This window comes from Carica papaya, chromosome 8 (genome assembly GCF_054855325.1).
Source record: "Carica papaya isolate Zhongbai chromosome 8, ASM5485532v1, whole genome shotgun sequence".
In the NCBI taxonomy this organism is placed as follows: Eukaryota; Viridiplantae; Streptophyta; class Magnoliopsida; order Brassicales; family Caricaceae; genus Carica; species Carica papaya.
The window spans coordinates 5146735-5161102 of record NC_142316.1 but is presented as its reverse complement, the minus strand read 5'-3'; the positions used below and the strand labels follow the sequence as shown (position 1 = coordinate 5161102).

General features: G+C 37.3%; 1 protein-coding gene across 5 annotated transcripts; it reads left to right on the top strand.

The window, feature by feature from the left end:
* Positions 1-2890: 2890 nt before the first annotated feature.
* Positions 2891-6472, top strand: LOC110809888 (glutathione S-transferase L3-like). 5 transcript variants are annotated; one of them, XR_015814017.1, is made up of 11 exons: positions 2891-3046; positions 3148-3219; positions 3298-3358; positions 3868-3954; positions 4654-4752; positions 4850-4952; positions 5040-5116; positions 5330-5437; positions 5732-5962; positions 6069-6149; positions 6298-6472. XR_015814017.1 is itself a non-coding variant. In XM_088209695.1 (10 exons), exons 1-10 carry the CDS (start codon positions 3036-3038, stop codon positions 6310-6312), a joined length of 714 nt encoding a protein of 237 aa, XP_088065821.1. In that variant the 5' UTR covers positions 2891-3035; the 3' UTR covers positions 6313-6472. The 5 variants fall into 5 exon arrangements, 3 of the variants coding, with proteins under 3 accessions (XP_088065821.1, XP_021891548.2, XP_088065822.1); XR_015814018.1 differs by lacking the exon at positions 4654-4752; XM_088209695.1 differs by lacking the exon at positions 5732-5962.
* The last annotated feature ends 7896 nt before the right edge of the window (positions 6473-14368 follow it).

Sequence of the window (14368 nt, the reverse complement as noted above, 5' to 3'; positions counted from 1 at the left end):
CGGCGCCGAGCTTCAGTTGCATTTTTCGGACAATTGACTGGTTCTTTTACTTCGATTTTGTCATGGGTGGGTTTAAAATTAAATTTTGTGCAAGAGGGACAATTTTTACCTCGTTTGGCGGTCGAAAATTGCTCCGGTGCGGTGGCAGTCGGCTCCCTAGTGGCTGGGCTGTCTTCTCTAGTGAGGGGCTTTGGCGGCTAGGGTTAGGGTTTGGGTGAGGATGGGGTTATTTATACCCATTCGTTTTTTATCTGGGCCGTCCATCACTTTTGATCTGGACCGTCCGATCGCGATTAAATATGCAGTGAATCTGGACTGTTCATCGCGATTCAATCTGGACCGTCTGTGCGCGATTCAATCTGGGTCGTCCGTGCGTGTTTTCAATCTGGACCGTCCGTGTGCGCGGAAACGGATCTCAGCCATTCGATCGCGCGCACGCGGATCGCCCACGCGGCTCCCCCCCGCGTGGCCTCCCGCGTCAGGACCTCTGCCACCTTGCGCGTCCTAGTTGGTCGGGGCTACAGACCATGCATCTGACGTGATGAAATTTTTCTAAATTGTATTTTGATATCCGGTTTCTGATTTTCTTTCAAAAATACCCACATAACCCAAATTTTCACCCCTTTTTCCTAAAATTATTTTCAATTAAATTCTCAACTAATTTTTACTCTTTTATATTATTATTATTATTATTTTCATTAAATTAAATTAAAATAAAATAAACCAAATTAAATTCAATTAACAAATAATTAATTATATATATATCAGAAAAATAAATGTTGGGTGTTACAGAACAGCTCCTGTTTCCCTACATGAACCTGAACGAATGGTCCAGATCGATTTTTTGAATAAGCCTAATCAAACGGTCATCCTCGCTCCACGTGGACTCAAACGAACGATCAGAATTTGGGAAAGAGATGTATTTAAACCTCTCTTCAGTTGGTCCCAAAACCCTAGCTGACACAAAGTCACTGGAGAAGAAGAAAAAGGGTAACTGGAGGAGAGCTCAACCACCAGAGAGACGTCGCCACCACCATGCCAGAATCCTAAAATGCACCGGTAAGCCAAGATTTTCTTCCTGTTCTTCCTATTTCTCTGTCTTGAGCTGCCTAACATGTTTCTGATGCAGGGTGATCGAGAGAAGCTGCAAACCGCGAGGGAGGGACGATAGAGCTCAGTTGAGTCGCTGCACCGGAGAAGCAAAACTGCCGATAATTTTGGCTTAATTAAACCCTAAACCCTAACCACGATTTAAATAAATTTCCACTAGGTACTGGCCAGAATCGGTTTGGCCAAGAGGGAGAAACACTGAAGGAGGACTAGGCGGCAGAGCTCAGCAGCGCCACCACACTAGAACCCTAACTTGACCACCAGTGATATTTTTTTATTTGTTTCGCTATTCTTTGCGTATTTTTACACTGTTTTGATATCCGTTTTCAAATTTTTCCAGGAAAATCTAAGAAATTCAATAACCGGAAATTGTCGAGAATCATAGTAGAAAAAGTGGTGTCTTGGACACCGACCCAATGTAAGAATCCCTCATCTTTTTTCCCTTGTTATGATTAAATTAAAGTTAAATCAATAATAAATGGAAAATTATAAACAATTTGGTGATTCCTTGCTTAATTAAATACAGATTGCCGATGGATCTAGTAATCGATCTGTCCATGTTTGTCTCTGGTTTATTGCATTGCCTATTTTTCATTTTTGCTTATACTTTTATTTGATTTTAATTACTTATTTATACTTCATTTTCATTAGTTTTATTTGCACTTCATTTTCACTTTCTACTTGTTAAAATCCGACCTTGAGTTATTGTTTCATTTTATTGTTCATGTTATAGCGACGTGCGATCCTTTTATCATATTATGACATTTTAATTCGTTTTTATTTAACGGTTTTATTCCTTCACAATTCTGAAGCTTGAATTTCACTTTCTTGTATTTTTGAAGTATGGGTTTGCATAGAAAATATATATTGGTAAACTAATGACGTTGAATAAGAGACCTTACCGGATGTTATGAAAAAGAGTGTACGGACTTGGTACATATGGTGAACCCTACCGTGGATGTTATCCTCAACCGTACAGGGCTGGAAAGTCACATATCGAATGGGGTTGAGAGTTTATAAATTTCACTCATACCGGACGGAGTATTGAGATAGTTTTTAATTGCGGCGCCTATTACTAGACGAGATATGGGGACGGCCAATTTAATTATAAAAAAAAAAGTGTATGTATCTACGTGTAGCGGGGATCCCTATGGATCTCCAATGATACTGGTAGAGAAAAGTAAAATGATAAAATAGCGATGGGCATGGTAAATAAACCAACTTTGAGCAATAGTTAAGAGTTAAATATTATATATCTATTGAAATGTATAATATTCATAATTAGATTGTTATTCTAATGTATAGTGCTTGAGAAGTTACAGGTTAGAGAAGAAAATACTAATGTTTTCAATGATACGAGTAATGAATGCACTAGCATTCGAATTTTATTAAAAATATGTATCATTTGTCGTTTTATATTTTCTATAATTATTTGATTTTTTGTATCAGTGGTAAGATATTGATATTCTTACTGAGGCAGTATAGTTTATCTATTTTTTATTAACCATTTTATATTATGACGACCAAAATTGAGATCCTAAATAGTAAGACCAGCTAAACAAGTACCTCTTTCACTTCATCAATTTCGAATAGAAGTTAATAATATTTACTATTAATATTTTTTCTATTTTAAATTATTTTAAGTAAACGTACAAAAAATGTAATCTTTAAACAGTTAATTCTTCCGCTAAATAAAGGAATTCAGTATTATTATGTTTGTTGTCACTATCGTTAGTGGCGGAGTACGAAACGTAATTTATTCAGTTTCACATGGTGCCGATTTGTTTATCCAAAACGACAACGTTTGACGTCACTCCTGATCCCTGAACTTGCACCAACTACTCCTATAAATAGCTCATGACGAATCTAACACAAACCATGCGCTTTGTTCATCGGCCAGAAGAAACTTCCAGATAACTCCATCAATGGCTACTGCGTACGAATCGCTTAATCTCTTGAAAATTCCTCGAGTTTTAGCGTCTGTATTTACTCTAGTGAAGCTTATTTTCTTCTCATTTTCGTTTTTGATGATTTTAGCGTGCAAGAGAAGTTGCCCCCCGCGCTGGATTCTACTGCGGATCAGCCGCCTCTCTTTGATGGAACTACGAGGTTTATAACTTGAATTGATCAATTCTGACTTCTGATTTCTTAATCTGATATTTTTTGTTGGTTTTTCTTGTTGACAAGGTTGTATATTAGCGACATTTGCCCATTTGCGCAGCGTGTGTGGATCACTAGAAATTACAAGGTTGTTCCTCTCTCATTTTTCGATTTCTCTTCCTTTTTTTTTTCTTTTTGCAAAATATGTTCTTCGTATAACTGCCTTTATCAAATTGAAAAAGAACCACGTATGGAATTATAAAATTGTTTTCTGATTTTGATGCTCGTTTTCATGTTTATTTTTAAGTTTTCAGTTTCATTTTCCATTTTTTGTTTTTCTTCCCTAAGAAACTTATTTTACAAATAAGTCCTCCAACTCGAATGGACTTGAATAAGGACAATTATCTGAGAATTTTGGACGCAATAGACGACCTTGTTAAAATTTATTAGTTTATTAAAAAATTCTGTTCTTGTCAAAAAGTGAACATGTTTTTTATGTATTTGTATTTATTGTCAGATTTTTTTTAAAGAAACAACAGAAAATTCGACTAATTTATCAGTTAGATTATCGAAATATATTTTTTAATTTCTTTTAGTTAATTCACGATCCCACTTGTTTTGTCCTCTCTGGACTGTCTGACTGACCTTGGCTTGCAGGGACTACAAGACAAGATTAAATTGGTTCCTCTGAACCTCAGGGATAGGCCTACTTGGTATAAGGAGAAAGTATACCCTCAGAATAAGGTTATTTACTTTCATAAAACCCTCTTCGGTGCTTTTTTGGATATCTTTATTGAAAATTCTGTGGTCGATGTGGTAAAGTTTGATAGTCCATGGATGCCATTTTAGTCGATTGACAAATCATTAAATGAGTCATATATATTCATGTCTTAGATGGTGAATGGATGATTTGCCTTTCCCATTTTGACAAATTACTTTTCAAGTTTCAATGGTTAAAAACCTGTATGTTCTAACTTTTTGTTGAGGATTTAGTTGATTATATTGTACATCAAACAGGCGAAGTTCTATTAGGTTTTTGTTATATTTTGACTTTCATAAAACATCTGCTGCTATCTATGCATATAGTTGCATAAACAAATGCATGATTGCCTCAGGACCTTGTCTTTCGGGTTTCCTTTTCCCCAAGGAGTCAAGCTTATTAAAGTATTTGAATTTGAACGCATGATTGCCACCGGACTCGTACCAGAAGAATAACTTCAAGTCAATTATTTTGCAGAATGTTATGTATGCATAACTTCGAGTTCCTGTATTTTATATGAATGAACCTGTTGAATAACTTGGATGATTCATTACCAACTTATTTGGCTTACAATTGCATGTCAGCCTTTTGTTTTGTTCTGTTCCAGTTTGGTAGTTTTCTCAACTCACAAAATATAATGTTGTTAAATTGCTCTTACATTTATGAAAAATTCTTATCAATAGGTGCCATCATTGGAGCATGATGGCAAAGTCATTGGAGAGAGTCTTGAGTTAATCAAGTATGTGGATTGTAACTTTGAAGGGCCATCACTTCTTCCTGATGTAAATTAAGCAGAACTTTTCTTGCTTCCTTGTTGGAAAATTTCCATTTTCCTTCTGTTAGGACTTTGACTAAGGTTGTGAGGTGAAAAATCTGTAGGATCCTGCCAAAAAAGATTTTGCTGAAGAGATGATCAAGTATACTGATACATTTATCATGTTTATCTTTACTTCATTCAAAGGAGATACGATAAAGGAAGCTGGTAGGATTTAAAACTCGGTGCACCTCAATAAAGTAATCTAGTGTATCGGTTCAAGTTTAGCTTAACATGTTTGATATATTGGACTAGGTCCTGCTTTTGATCACTTGGAAAATTCCCTGCATAAATTTGATGATGGTCCTTTCTTCCTTGGTGGATTTAGCTTGGTAAGCTTCTCAGAGCATAATTGTATGCCTTTTCAAAGCATTGACCTAAAGCATTTTCATAATTTTATTGAACATGTAAAGACACAACCATCCATCATTAATGATGCAGTACGAATATGTAATAGGCCATAACGAAAAGTGACAACACAGTCAAATAATTTTGAATGTATTTTCTTGTTCTCTGTTTTATTTATGGATGAAAAGTGATTTCAGGTGGATATAGCCTATATTCCGTTTGTTGAGAGATTCCAACTCTTCTTCTTAGATGTGTGGAAATATGATATTAGAGAGGGCAGGCCAAAATTAGCAGCATGGATTGAGGTACTTTGAGAAGCCTTATATTTTTGGAGATGTTTTTCAGTTTGAGCAATTGGCTAATTGTTATTAATTGTCTCACCCTTATGTTATACTGGGTCTCAAGTCAACAGACTTCTCAATGGACAATAATATCCCTCTGGTAACCGAGTTGTACCACTTGAGTTAACAGTGGTTGCAATCCTTAAATTTTGTTATAGTATGGAGTTGTGGCTTTGTAATCTTATTTGCTCTCTAGTTTTTCTATGAATTCCTTAAAAGATTGAATCAGTTAACTCCTGGCTCGGGTGCTTATTACAGGACTTGTATCTAGTTACTTATCTTGAATCACTTGCTGTTCTATCAATTCCTTATCTAGGAAGTGGTAGTTGTAGTTCATGGGACCCTGGAAGGTGCAATGTTGTTTCCTACTAAAGGACTCGTACTGGTGGTATTGTTCGATCTGATGAGAGCTCATGCATATCTAGCATCTAGGGGTTTTCATGATATTTTTTTCTCTTTTGCTCTAAAAAAAAAGGGTTGGCGTTTTAGGTAAGCTTTTAAATGAATCCTTATTAAAAAAGGATTTTTCGTTATAGTAATTGCTGTTCTTACGAAATCCTTTCTGGGCTCTTGAATTATAAGATTTATTGTGCAGGAGATGAACAAGATGGATGCATATAAGCAGACAAAGTATGATCCAGATGAGCTTCTTGAGTATTACAGGCGGCGATTTCTGGTACTGCATCTAGAGCCATCCCTAACATAGTAACATGAAATTTTTTTATCAAAGATAATTGTCTGAAGAGTAGATTGCTAAATGCATTTGGTTTTTTATCTTTGCAGCCCTTGCGCTAATTAACTACATCTTGTTTCTTTCAATGCAGTTTCTCCTCAGCTAAGCAACTTGATACATGTACACGAGTACGATATGCGGATTTAACAGTTTACGTAAATCAAATCCGTACTGCTCGGTGTTAGGAAATGTGTTGCTTGCATAAATAAGAAAATAAACTTGTTCGTGTACTGAGACAATAATAAAAATACATGAACATTATCCAACTTTTACAGTTTTGTGTGATCTCTTACTGCAATATTCACTTTTGGAAGCACATGAACAGAATGCTTTAGATTGGTTTTGGCAGAGTGAGTGGTTTTCAAAGGTAAATGTAGTTGATTTTGCTGTTCTTCCGCGTTGGACTTTGATTCTTCTCTTGGATCTAACGACTTCTAAAAGAAATTGGAGAATTTATTTTGTAAATTTATATTTTATATTTTTTAATTTATGAGTTGAATTTTTTTCTGGAATAAATTAAAAATTTTATAAAATTTATTTAAATATTTATGCATAATTTATTTAGAGTCAATTTCATCAAGATTTTTAGTAGAAATTGTAATATATTATCTCGAATTTTATACTACTCTAATTTTTCTTATTTTTAAATAAAACTTGCATATTTAGTAAAATGACGTGTATTTTTCCTGTATTTCCATAAATATAATAATTTATAATTAAATTACAATATTTAAAGAAAACAAAATGTTCATTTACAAATGTATTTTTCTTGTAAAAAGCATTTAATAATTATTTAAATAAACATAAGTAATTTATTTTAAATATTAATAAAAAATTATAAAAGATGGGATTTAAATTATACTAATTATATTTATATTTATAGAATCTATTAGTTCATTTGTATTCTTAAAATACTTGTAACAATTTTTTCTACTCAAGAAACAACTATCATTATAATGCCGAAACACCTAAAAGTTGCCCTTAAGAACCATTTAAATCTTATAATTAAAGTTCCAATGTTGGAATAATTCATACAAACTTATTCTAACTAAATGACTAAACATCATATATAATGCATCACAGTATAGAAAACTCACTTTTTATTTGTGCAACATCATAGTACATAATAATCAAAATGATCGGTTCGATTTGTCCACTACAGATTGTAGTTTATAGCTCGAAATAAGGAAACGGTAAGCATAGACACCAGTCATAGGTGACGAGTTTACTGTGGTGCCTGCAATGAGGAGAATATATGGATTTCATGTCAGCAGTCTACATTTTGTAAAACTACCTTGGATGAAATAACAAGCTAGCATCATATTCACGTTTAAGGCATCCTTTACCCGAAACTGCTACTTGTATAACTCAACAAGCTCTTTCAGCTAAGTCTTTGTTAGCTTATGTGCATCAATCTTGTTCAACTCTTGAAAGGTTTATTAATAAGAAAATAATTCAACCAAAAAACTTAAATTAGAAGGATAGTTAAATTACCATATTGAAAAACATTGTTAGTACAAGCATTAAATATGCATATAGAACAACTGAAGCTCCTCATTAGCTAAAACATAACTATAAAGAATTAGGAAAAAATATTAAATATTTTTTATATTTTATTGAAATAAAAGTAGAGATATATATACATGTAAACAGATTCATCTATGGTAATCAACATAAATGACTTGAATAATTTTCTTCCTAATTACCGCTTACATATTTGAAAACATAATTATACTATTTTGTACATGAAATATTCTATCCTATTTTAATATTCCCTCTCAAGCTGGAGCATAGATATTAATCATTCCCAACTTGTTCCCAATATATTCAATCCGTGTTTCGTTCATAGACTTTGTGAATTTATCACCAAGTTATTCTCATATTTTCATATAATTAGTAAATATAAAGTTTTCTTAAATCTTTTCTTACATGAAATGATAATCAATCTCGATATTTTTGGCACTCTTATGATACATAGAATTTGAGATGATATGAAAGTCAACGTAACACCCACAATTTTTTTTTTTATGATTAAAAATTAATAAATATAAATTTTTGTTATTTTACTTTGTTTTATTTAATTTAGAGTAAAAAAAATGAAATAAAATGTAAGAAGGATTTAATTGAAATTAATTTGGAGAAAATGGGTAAAAATTTGTGTTCTGAGGATATTTTTAAAAGAAAAATCAAAAAATATGGGCCAAAACGCAATTTTAGAAAGTTTTGGCACGTCAGACGCTGAGACAGCAACCTTGACCAACCAGGACGCGCCAAGTGGTAGAGGCGCTGACGTGGGAGGCCACGGGGGGCCACGCGGGCGATCCGCGTGCGCGCGATCGAACAACTGAGGGTCGTTCCAGCGTGCATGAACGACCTGGATGCGCTCCCTCCCAAACACAATCGAACGAGCAGATTCAAAAGCGATCGGATGGTCCATAGTGAATCGCGATGGACGGCCCAGAGTGCATCGCGATGAACGGTCCAGATTCACTCTTTATTTAATCGTGATATGACGGTTGAGATCAAACGCGATGAACGACCCAAATCAAAAGCATATGAATATAAGTAACCCCCATCCGCACCAAACCCTAACCCTAGCCGCCAGAACCCCTCGCTGGGGAGCCGACCGCCTCCACCCGCCGCCGCACCGGAACCCTTTTCGACCGCCAAAAAAGATAAAAACTTCCTCTTTTGCACGAAATTCAACTTTAAACTCACCCATGCCCAAATCAGAGTGAAAAAACTGACCAATTGGCTGAAAAATACTGGCGAAGCCCAACGACGCCACTATGGAGAATTCACAAACTACCTCCAATGAGGCCTTTTCTGATTTCTGTTTCGCGTAATTTTTCTATCATTGTGATTACCGTTTTTTTCTCTACAGGTTGACCGAAGCGAAACACTCAACCACAACGTGAGCTGGAGGAGTCACTGCACTGGAGAGCCCCGCCGTCGGTGAGTTTCAGTTCTTCGTATTTTTTTGGCCAACCGATGCCCTTTAACGTGTTTGCTCGCAGGAATCGATGCAAAATCGGCCGAATTCGATCGAAAATGGCCAAAAACGACCGACCTGTGGCGGACCGCCGCCGTGCCGAATTTTCAAAATTGGCCGAGTGGGCCATGGAATTGATTTTGGGTTTATTTAGAACATTTGTAGGCACTATAAATGCGTTTCAGTTTCTGGAGAAAAAATTCAGGGAACCCAGGTACCGCCCGTAGGCGTAGTAAACCGTTTAACTCTTTGGTGTTAAATCGAATAAAGATCCCTCAATCTATTCTCTATCATAGAACTGAAGTTTAAATAAATAATAATACGGTATTTTGTGCAATTTTAGTAAACATTCATAATTAATTACGGGTTGCTAATGGAATCGGAACCGAAAATTATCTACTGCTGTTGTTGATTGTTTTTACAGTTTACCTGCATGATGGTATCTTATTTATTTATTTTATGGCTTTGAACGCATGTATGGTTTATTTTACGTGTTTATTGCTGAATCGAGAAAAATAAAATTTAAACGGTAAAGAAATTGTATGATTAAATGATTAGATAAAAAGGCAGTCTTACCAGATATTCTGAGAGATGGTAGACGGATCGGGTATATAGGAAACCCTACCGCGAACGTTGTCTCATACCAGACGGGGTATGAAAACTGAATAATTTAGCGCTGATATCGGATGTGGTATGGGGACGGTCCGCTTCACTCTCATACCGAACGGGGTATTGAAGTTTAATATTTTGATGCTCATACCGGACGGGGTATGGGAACGGACCTGTAATTGAGATTTTTAAAGGAAACGGTTCACGTGTAGCGAGAACATCCCTATGAACCCTCATGGATACTAGTAGGCTGGTGAAAAGAGAAACAGTTATGGTTTGGTTTATTACTAATGGATATGGATTTATAATACGTTCTATGTTGCTGATAGTTCATGAAATTATGATCTGTATGGTATTATTATTTTTTATATGTTGTTTTCATAAATTTCACTATGGTAAGTGAATGAGAAATGATTTTATGATTGATAAATAAATTTACTAAATTTAATGCTCTATTAGTAGTTTTTAATTTTATACCAACCTTTACTTTTGTGCCGGTGATGTAGTGTAATATCCTAACTGGGCTAGTGTAGCTCATCCTTTATTTAACTATTTCAGATCAAGAGGACCTGGTTCCAGAGCCCGATCCGTAAGAAGATTGCGAGTAGATACTAGATATTTTTTATTTTTTATTTGTTTCCTTATTTCTCGTGTTTCTTTCAAAGAATTAATTCCGTAATACTGTTTAGTACTTTTAAGTTATCGTGTAAGGAATGTAAACCTTAACTTTTTATTTCGCTTCCGCACTTAAATTATTATATATTTTCTTTTGAATTTCTGGGATCGTTACAGTTAGTACCAAAGCTGTGTTCCTCGGACCCATTCCTTACACAATAATCCTTAGGGAAACACCAAAACAATGAATTATCACTCAACCATTCCTTGTGAAATGCAGATACACAGAGATGAGAAGAGGAAGACCCCCACTAAACCGAGCAGCCCGGGATGGTTCGCTTAGGGAAGATGTTGACCGGATATTTGAAACGCTAAAGAAAATCATTTCTGCTCAGCAAGGCCGAGATGAGAGGAGGGAGCTACCTTACCCTCCTCCGCTACCACAGGTTGAGCCATCCCTGCAGCGAGAGGATCCCGAGCCATCCCGGTACGACCCTGCTCCTCTACAGTACCACCCGACACCACCACAATATGATCTGGTGTCCCAGCCACAATAGAAGCCGACACCGCCACAGTACAATCTAGTGCCCCCACTGTATCAATAAGTACCATCCAGGGCCCCTCAGTCTACCATCAACATGGCCTAGTCCCTCTTTCACGGGACCCAATTCCTCCAATAATTGACCTAGGCTACATAGTGAGGTACAAGAGACTAAACTCATCTACTTTTGCAGAGGGATCCTCATTTGAAGATGCCGAGTACTGATTAGTAGAGACAGAGAAGGTCTTCAAGACCCTGGGAGTGACTCTCGAATAGAAAGTCACCCTTGCTACCTACATGTTAGTGGGAGAAGCAGACCGTTGGTGGAAACTCAAACAGACCACCCTACATATTCTAGTTACTTGGGAACAATTCCTAGTAGCCTTTCATGCAGAGTACCTTCCAGAGCATCTCCAACATCTGAAGGAGATGAAGTTTGTCCAGGGAAACATAATCATGTCAGAATATACTTGCAAGTTCTTAGAGTTGGGCCGATACTCCCCTAAGGCATTGTTGGATGAAGGCAGGAAGGCTAGAAGGTTCGAGTGGGGCCTCCGCCCATAGATTAGACAACATTTATTTGTGCTGGAGCTCAGGACTTATTCGGCCATTATGGCCAAAGCATAACTAGTGGAGAGGAGCTTCTGCACCCTCTATCAGGCAGCAGGGAACCTTAGACCCTCAGCTCGACCCTGCAAACCAACACCTACTGCGCTTATTCAACTGAACAAGAGGCCCAGGCCGGTGATCCAGGCTCCCCCTTAGGCTCTAGTGGTAGGACGCAGTAAGATTTGTCAGCATTATGGCAGGGATCATGGGGACCGACCCTGCTACCGCCTCAACAACACATGTCGCACATATGGTAGTGCCCAACATTATGCGAGGGAGTGCCCAAGGAACCAGAATCAGGGCAAACCTCTTATCTAGGGCAGAGCTTACAATCTAACCCAGTAGGATGCAAAAGCCAACCCGGACGTGGTACAGGGTATGTACATTATCTGTAACTATCTTACTCATGTTTTGATTGATAGTGGTGCATCGCATTCATTTGTTTCACCTGTTTTTGCATCAAAATTTAATGTATTACTTGATAAACTTGATTCTATATTGTTTGTGTCTACTTCTGGGAGTATGACACTATTAGGAGAAGTTGTCTACAGGGCTTGTGTCGTAGAATTAACAGATAAAAAATTGAGTGTGGAGCTGATAGAATTAGACACGAAAAATTTTGATGTAATCTTAGGAATGAATTGGCTAGAGGCTTATCACGGTACTGTAAATTATTTTAGCAAGAAGGTTGTATTTAACCCTCTTAATAAGGAGCCATTTACAAATTAATAAAATCATTTAGCATTTATTCCTTCATGGCAAATTTTCTTATTCTCGAGTACTTTAACTATACTGTTTTCTCTAACTAGGCAAACCCAAGAAAGAGAATTGTATTCAAAAGATTCTGGTAGTCCGAGACTTTTCAAATGTATTTTCAGATGAACTACCCGGACTGCCAGTGGACAAGGAAGTCGAATTCACAGCCAGACACCCAGCCTATTTCGGTTGCTCCTTACCGCATGAACCGTGTTGAGATAGAGGAACTAAGGAAACAGATCATTGAAGTGTAGGACAGTGGTTTTATTCGACATAGTGTGTCCCCTTTGGGTGCTAGAGTCACCTTTGCCAGAAATGGAGATGGGACATTGAGGTTATGTATTGATTACAGATGGTTGAACAGAGTCACAATCAAAAACAAGTATCCCCTTTCCAAGATTGACGACCTCTTGGATCAGTTGCAGGGTGCCCAAGTCTTTTCTAAAATAGACCTGCGTTCAGGTTACTATCAGGTGAAAATTAGGACATGAGACATCCCCAAGACAGCCTCTTGAACTAGGTACGGACACTATGATTTCCTAGTCATGCCATTTGGACTAACCAACGCCCCAGTCATCTTCATGGACTTGATGAACATGGTATTCAGATAATTTCTGGATCAGTTTGTTATTGTGTTCATCGATAACATCCTGGTTTATTCAAAAAGCAGAGAGGAACATACTCATCATCTAGCTCAGGTTTTGCAGGTTCTTAGAGAAAAGAAGTTGTATGTAAAATTGAGTAAGTGTGAATTTTGGCTTGAGCAGACCACCTTTCTAGGACACATCATATCAAAGGATAGAGTGTCAGTGAACCCTGAAAATGTTAAAGCAGTGCTCGGTTGGGAAAAATTGACATCAGTTAAAGAGATCCGTAGTTTTCTTGGGATGGCGGGTTATTACCGCAGGTTTATGAAAGGATTTTCTAGTCTAGCTGCTCCCCTGACTCGGCTCACAAAGAAGAATGTCAAGTTTGAGTAGAATGAGGACTGTGAAAGAAGTTTTTCAAAGCTAAAGAAGCGGCTGACTACTGCACATGTGTTGGTCTTGCCGAGTGGATCGAGGGATATACAGTTTACAGTGATGTCTCATACCTAGGTCTGGGTTGTGTTCTAATGCAGTATGGGAAGGTCATAGCCTATGGGTCCAGACAGTTGAAGAGTCATGAGAAAAACTATCCTACCCATGACTTAGAGCTTGCTGCAATCATACACGCCTTGAAAACTTGGCGCCATTACTTATATGGAGAGACCTTTCAGATTTATATTGATCACAAGAGTTTGAAACACATATTCACTCAAAAGAATCTCAACATGCATCAGAGAAGGTGGATAGAACTTCTTAAGGACTATGATTGCGACATCTTGTATCACTCGGGTAAGGGCAACGTGGTAGTCGATGCACTCAGCAGAAAAAATGCAGGTACATTAGCCCATTTGATGGTTTCAGAATGCAGGCAAATTGGGGCCACACAACAGGTACGGCTTCAGGACTTGAGGAGAGTCACATGTTTGGGTCACCTGACAATTCAGCCTGAGTTAATTCAGAGAATAAGGGAAGCTCGTCCGCCAATTCTGCCCTAGTAGCCCTCAAGAAAGATGCAGAATATGAAGTTAGCTCAGAATTCTGAGTCTCTGCCAATGGGTTGCTCAGATTCCAAGACAGGGTGTGTGCTCCAGGTGACAGTGAGTTAAAGAGATACATCATGACAGCGGCCCATAGTTCAAAGTTTGTCTTACATCCCGGAAGCACTAAAATATACCAAAGTATGCGACTCCGATTTTGGTGGAACGGGATGAAAAGAGATATAGCTGACTTTGTTTCTAAGTGTTTGGTATGTCAACAGGTTAAGGCAGAGTATCAGCGCCCAGGCGGGCTACTTCAACCATTACCGATCCCAGAATGGAAATGGGAACATATCACCATAGACTTCATGATAGGATTACCTAAGGCACACTCAGGACATGATGTCATCTAGTTAATTGTTGACTGCCTTATCAAGTCTTCCCACTTCTTGATCATCAAGATGACCAATCCATTG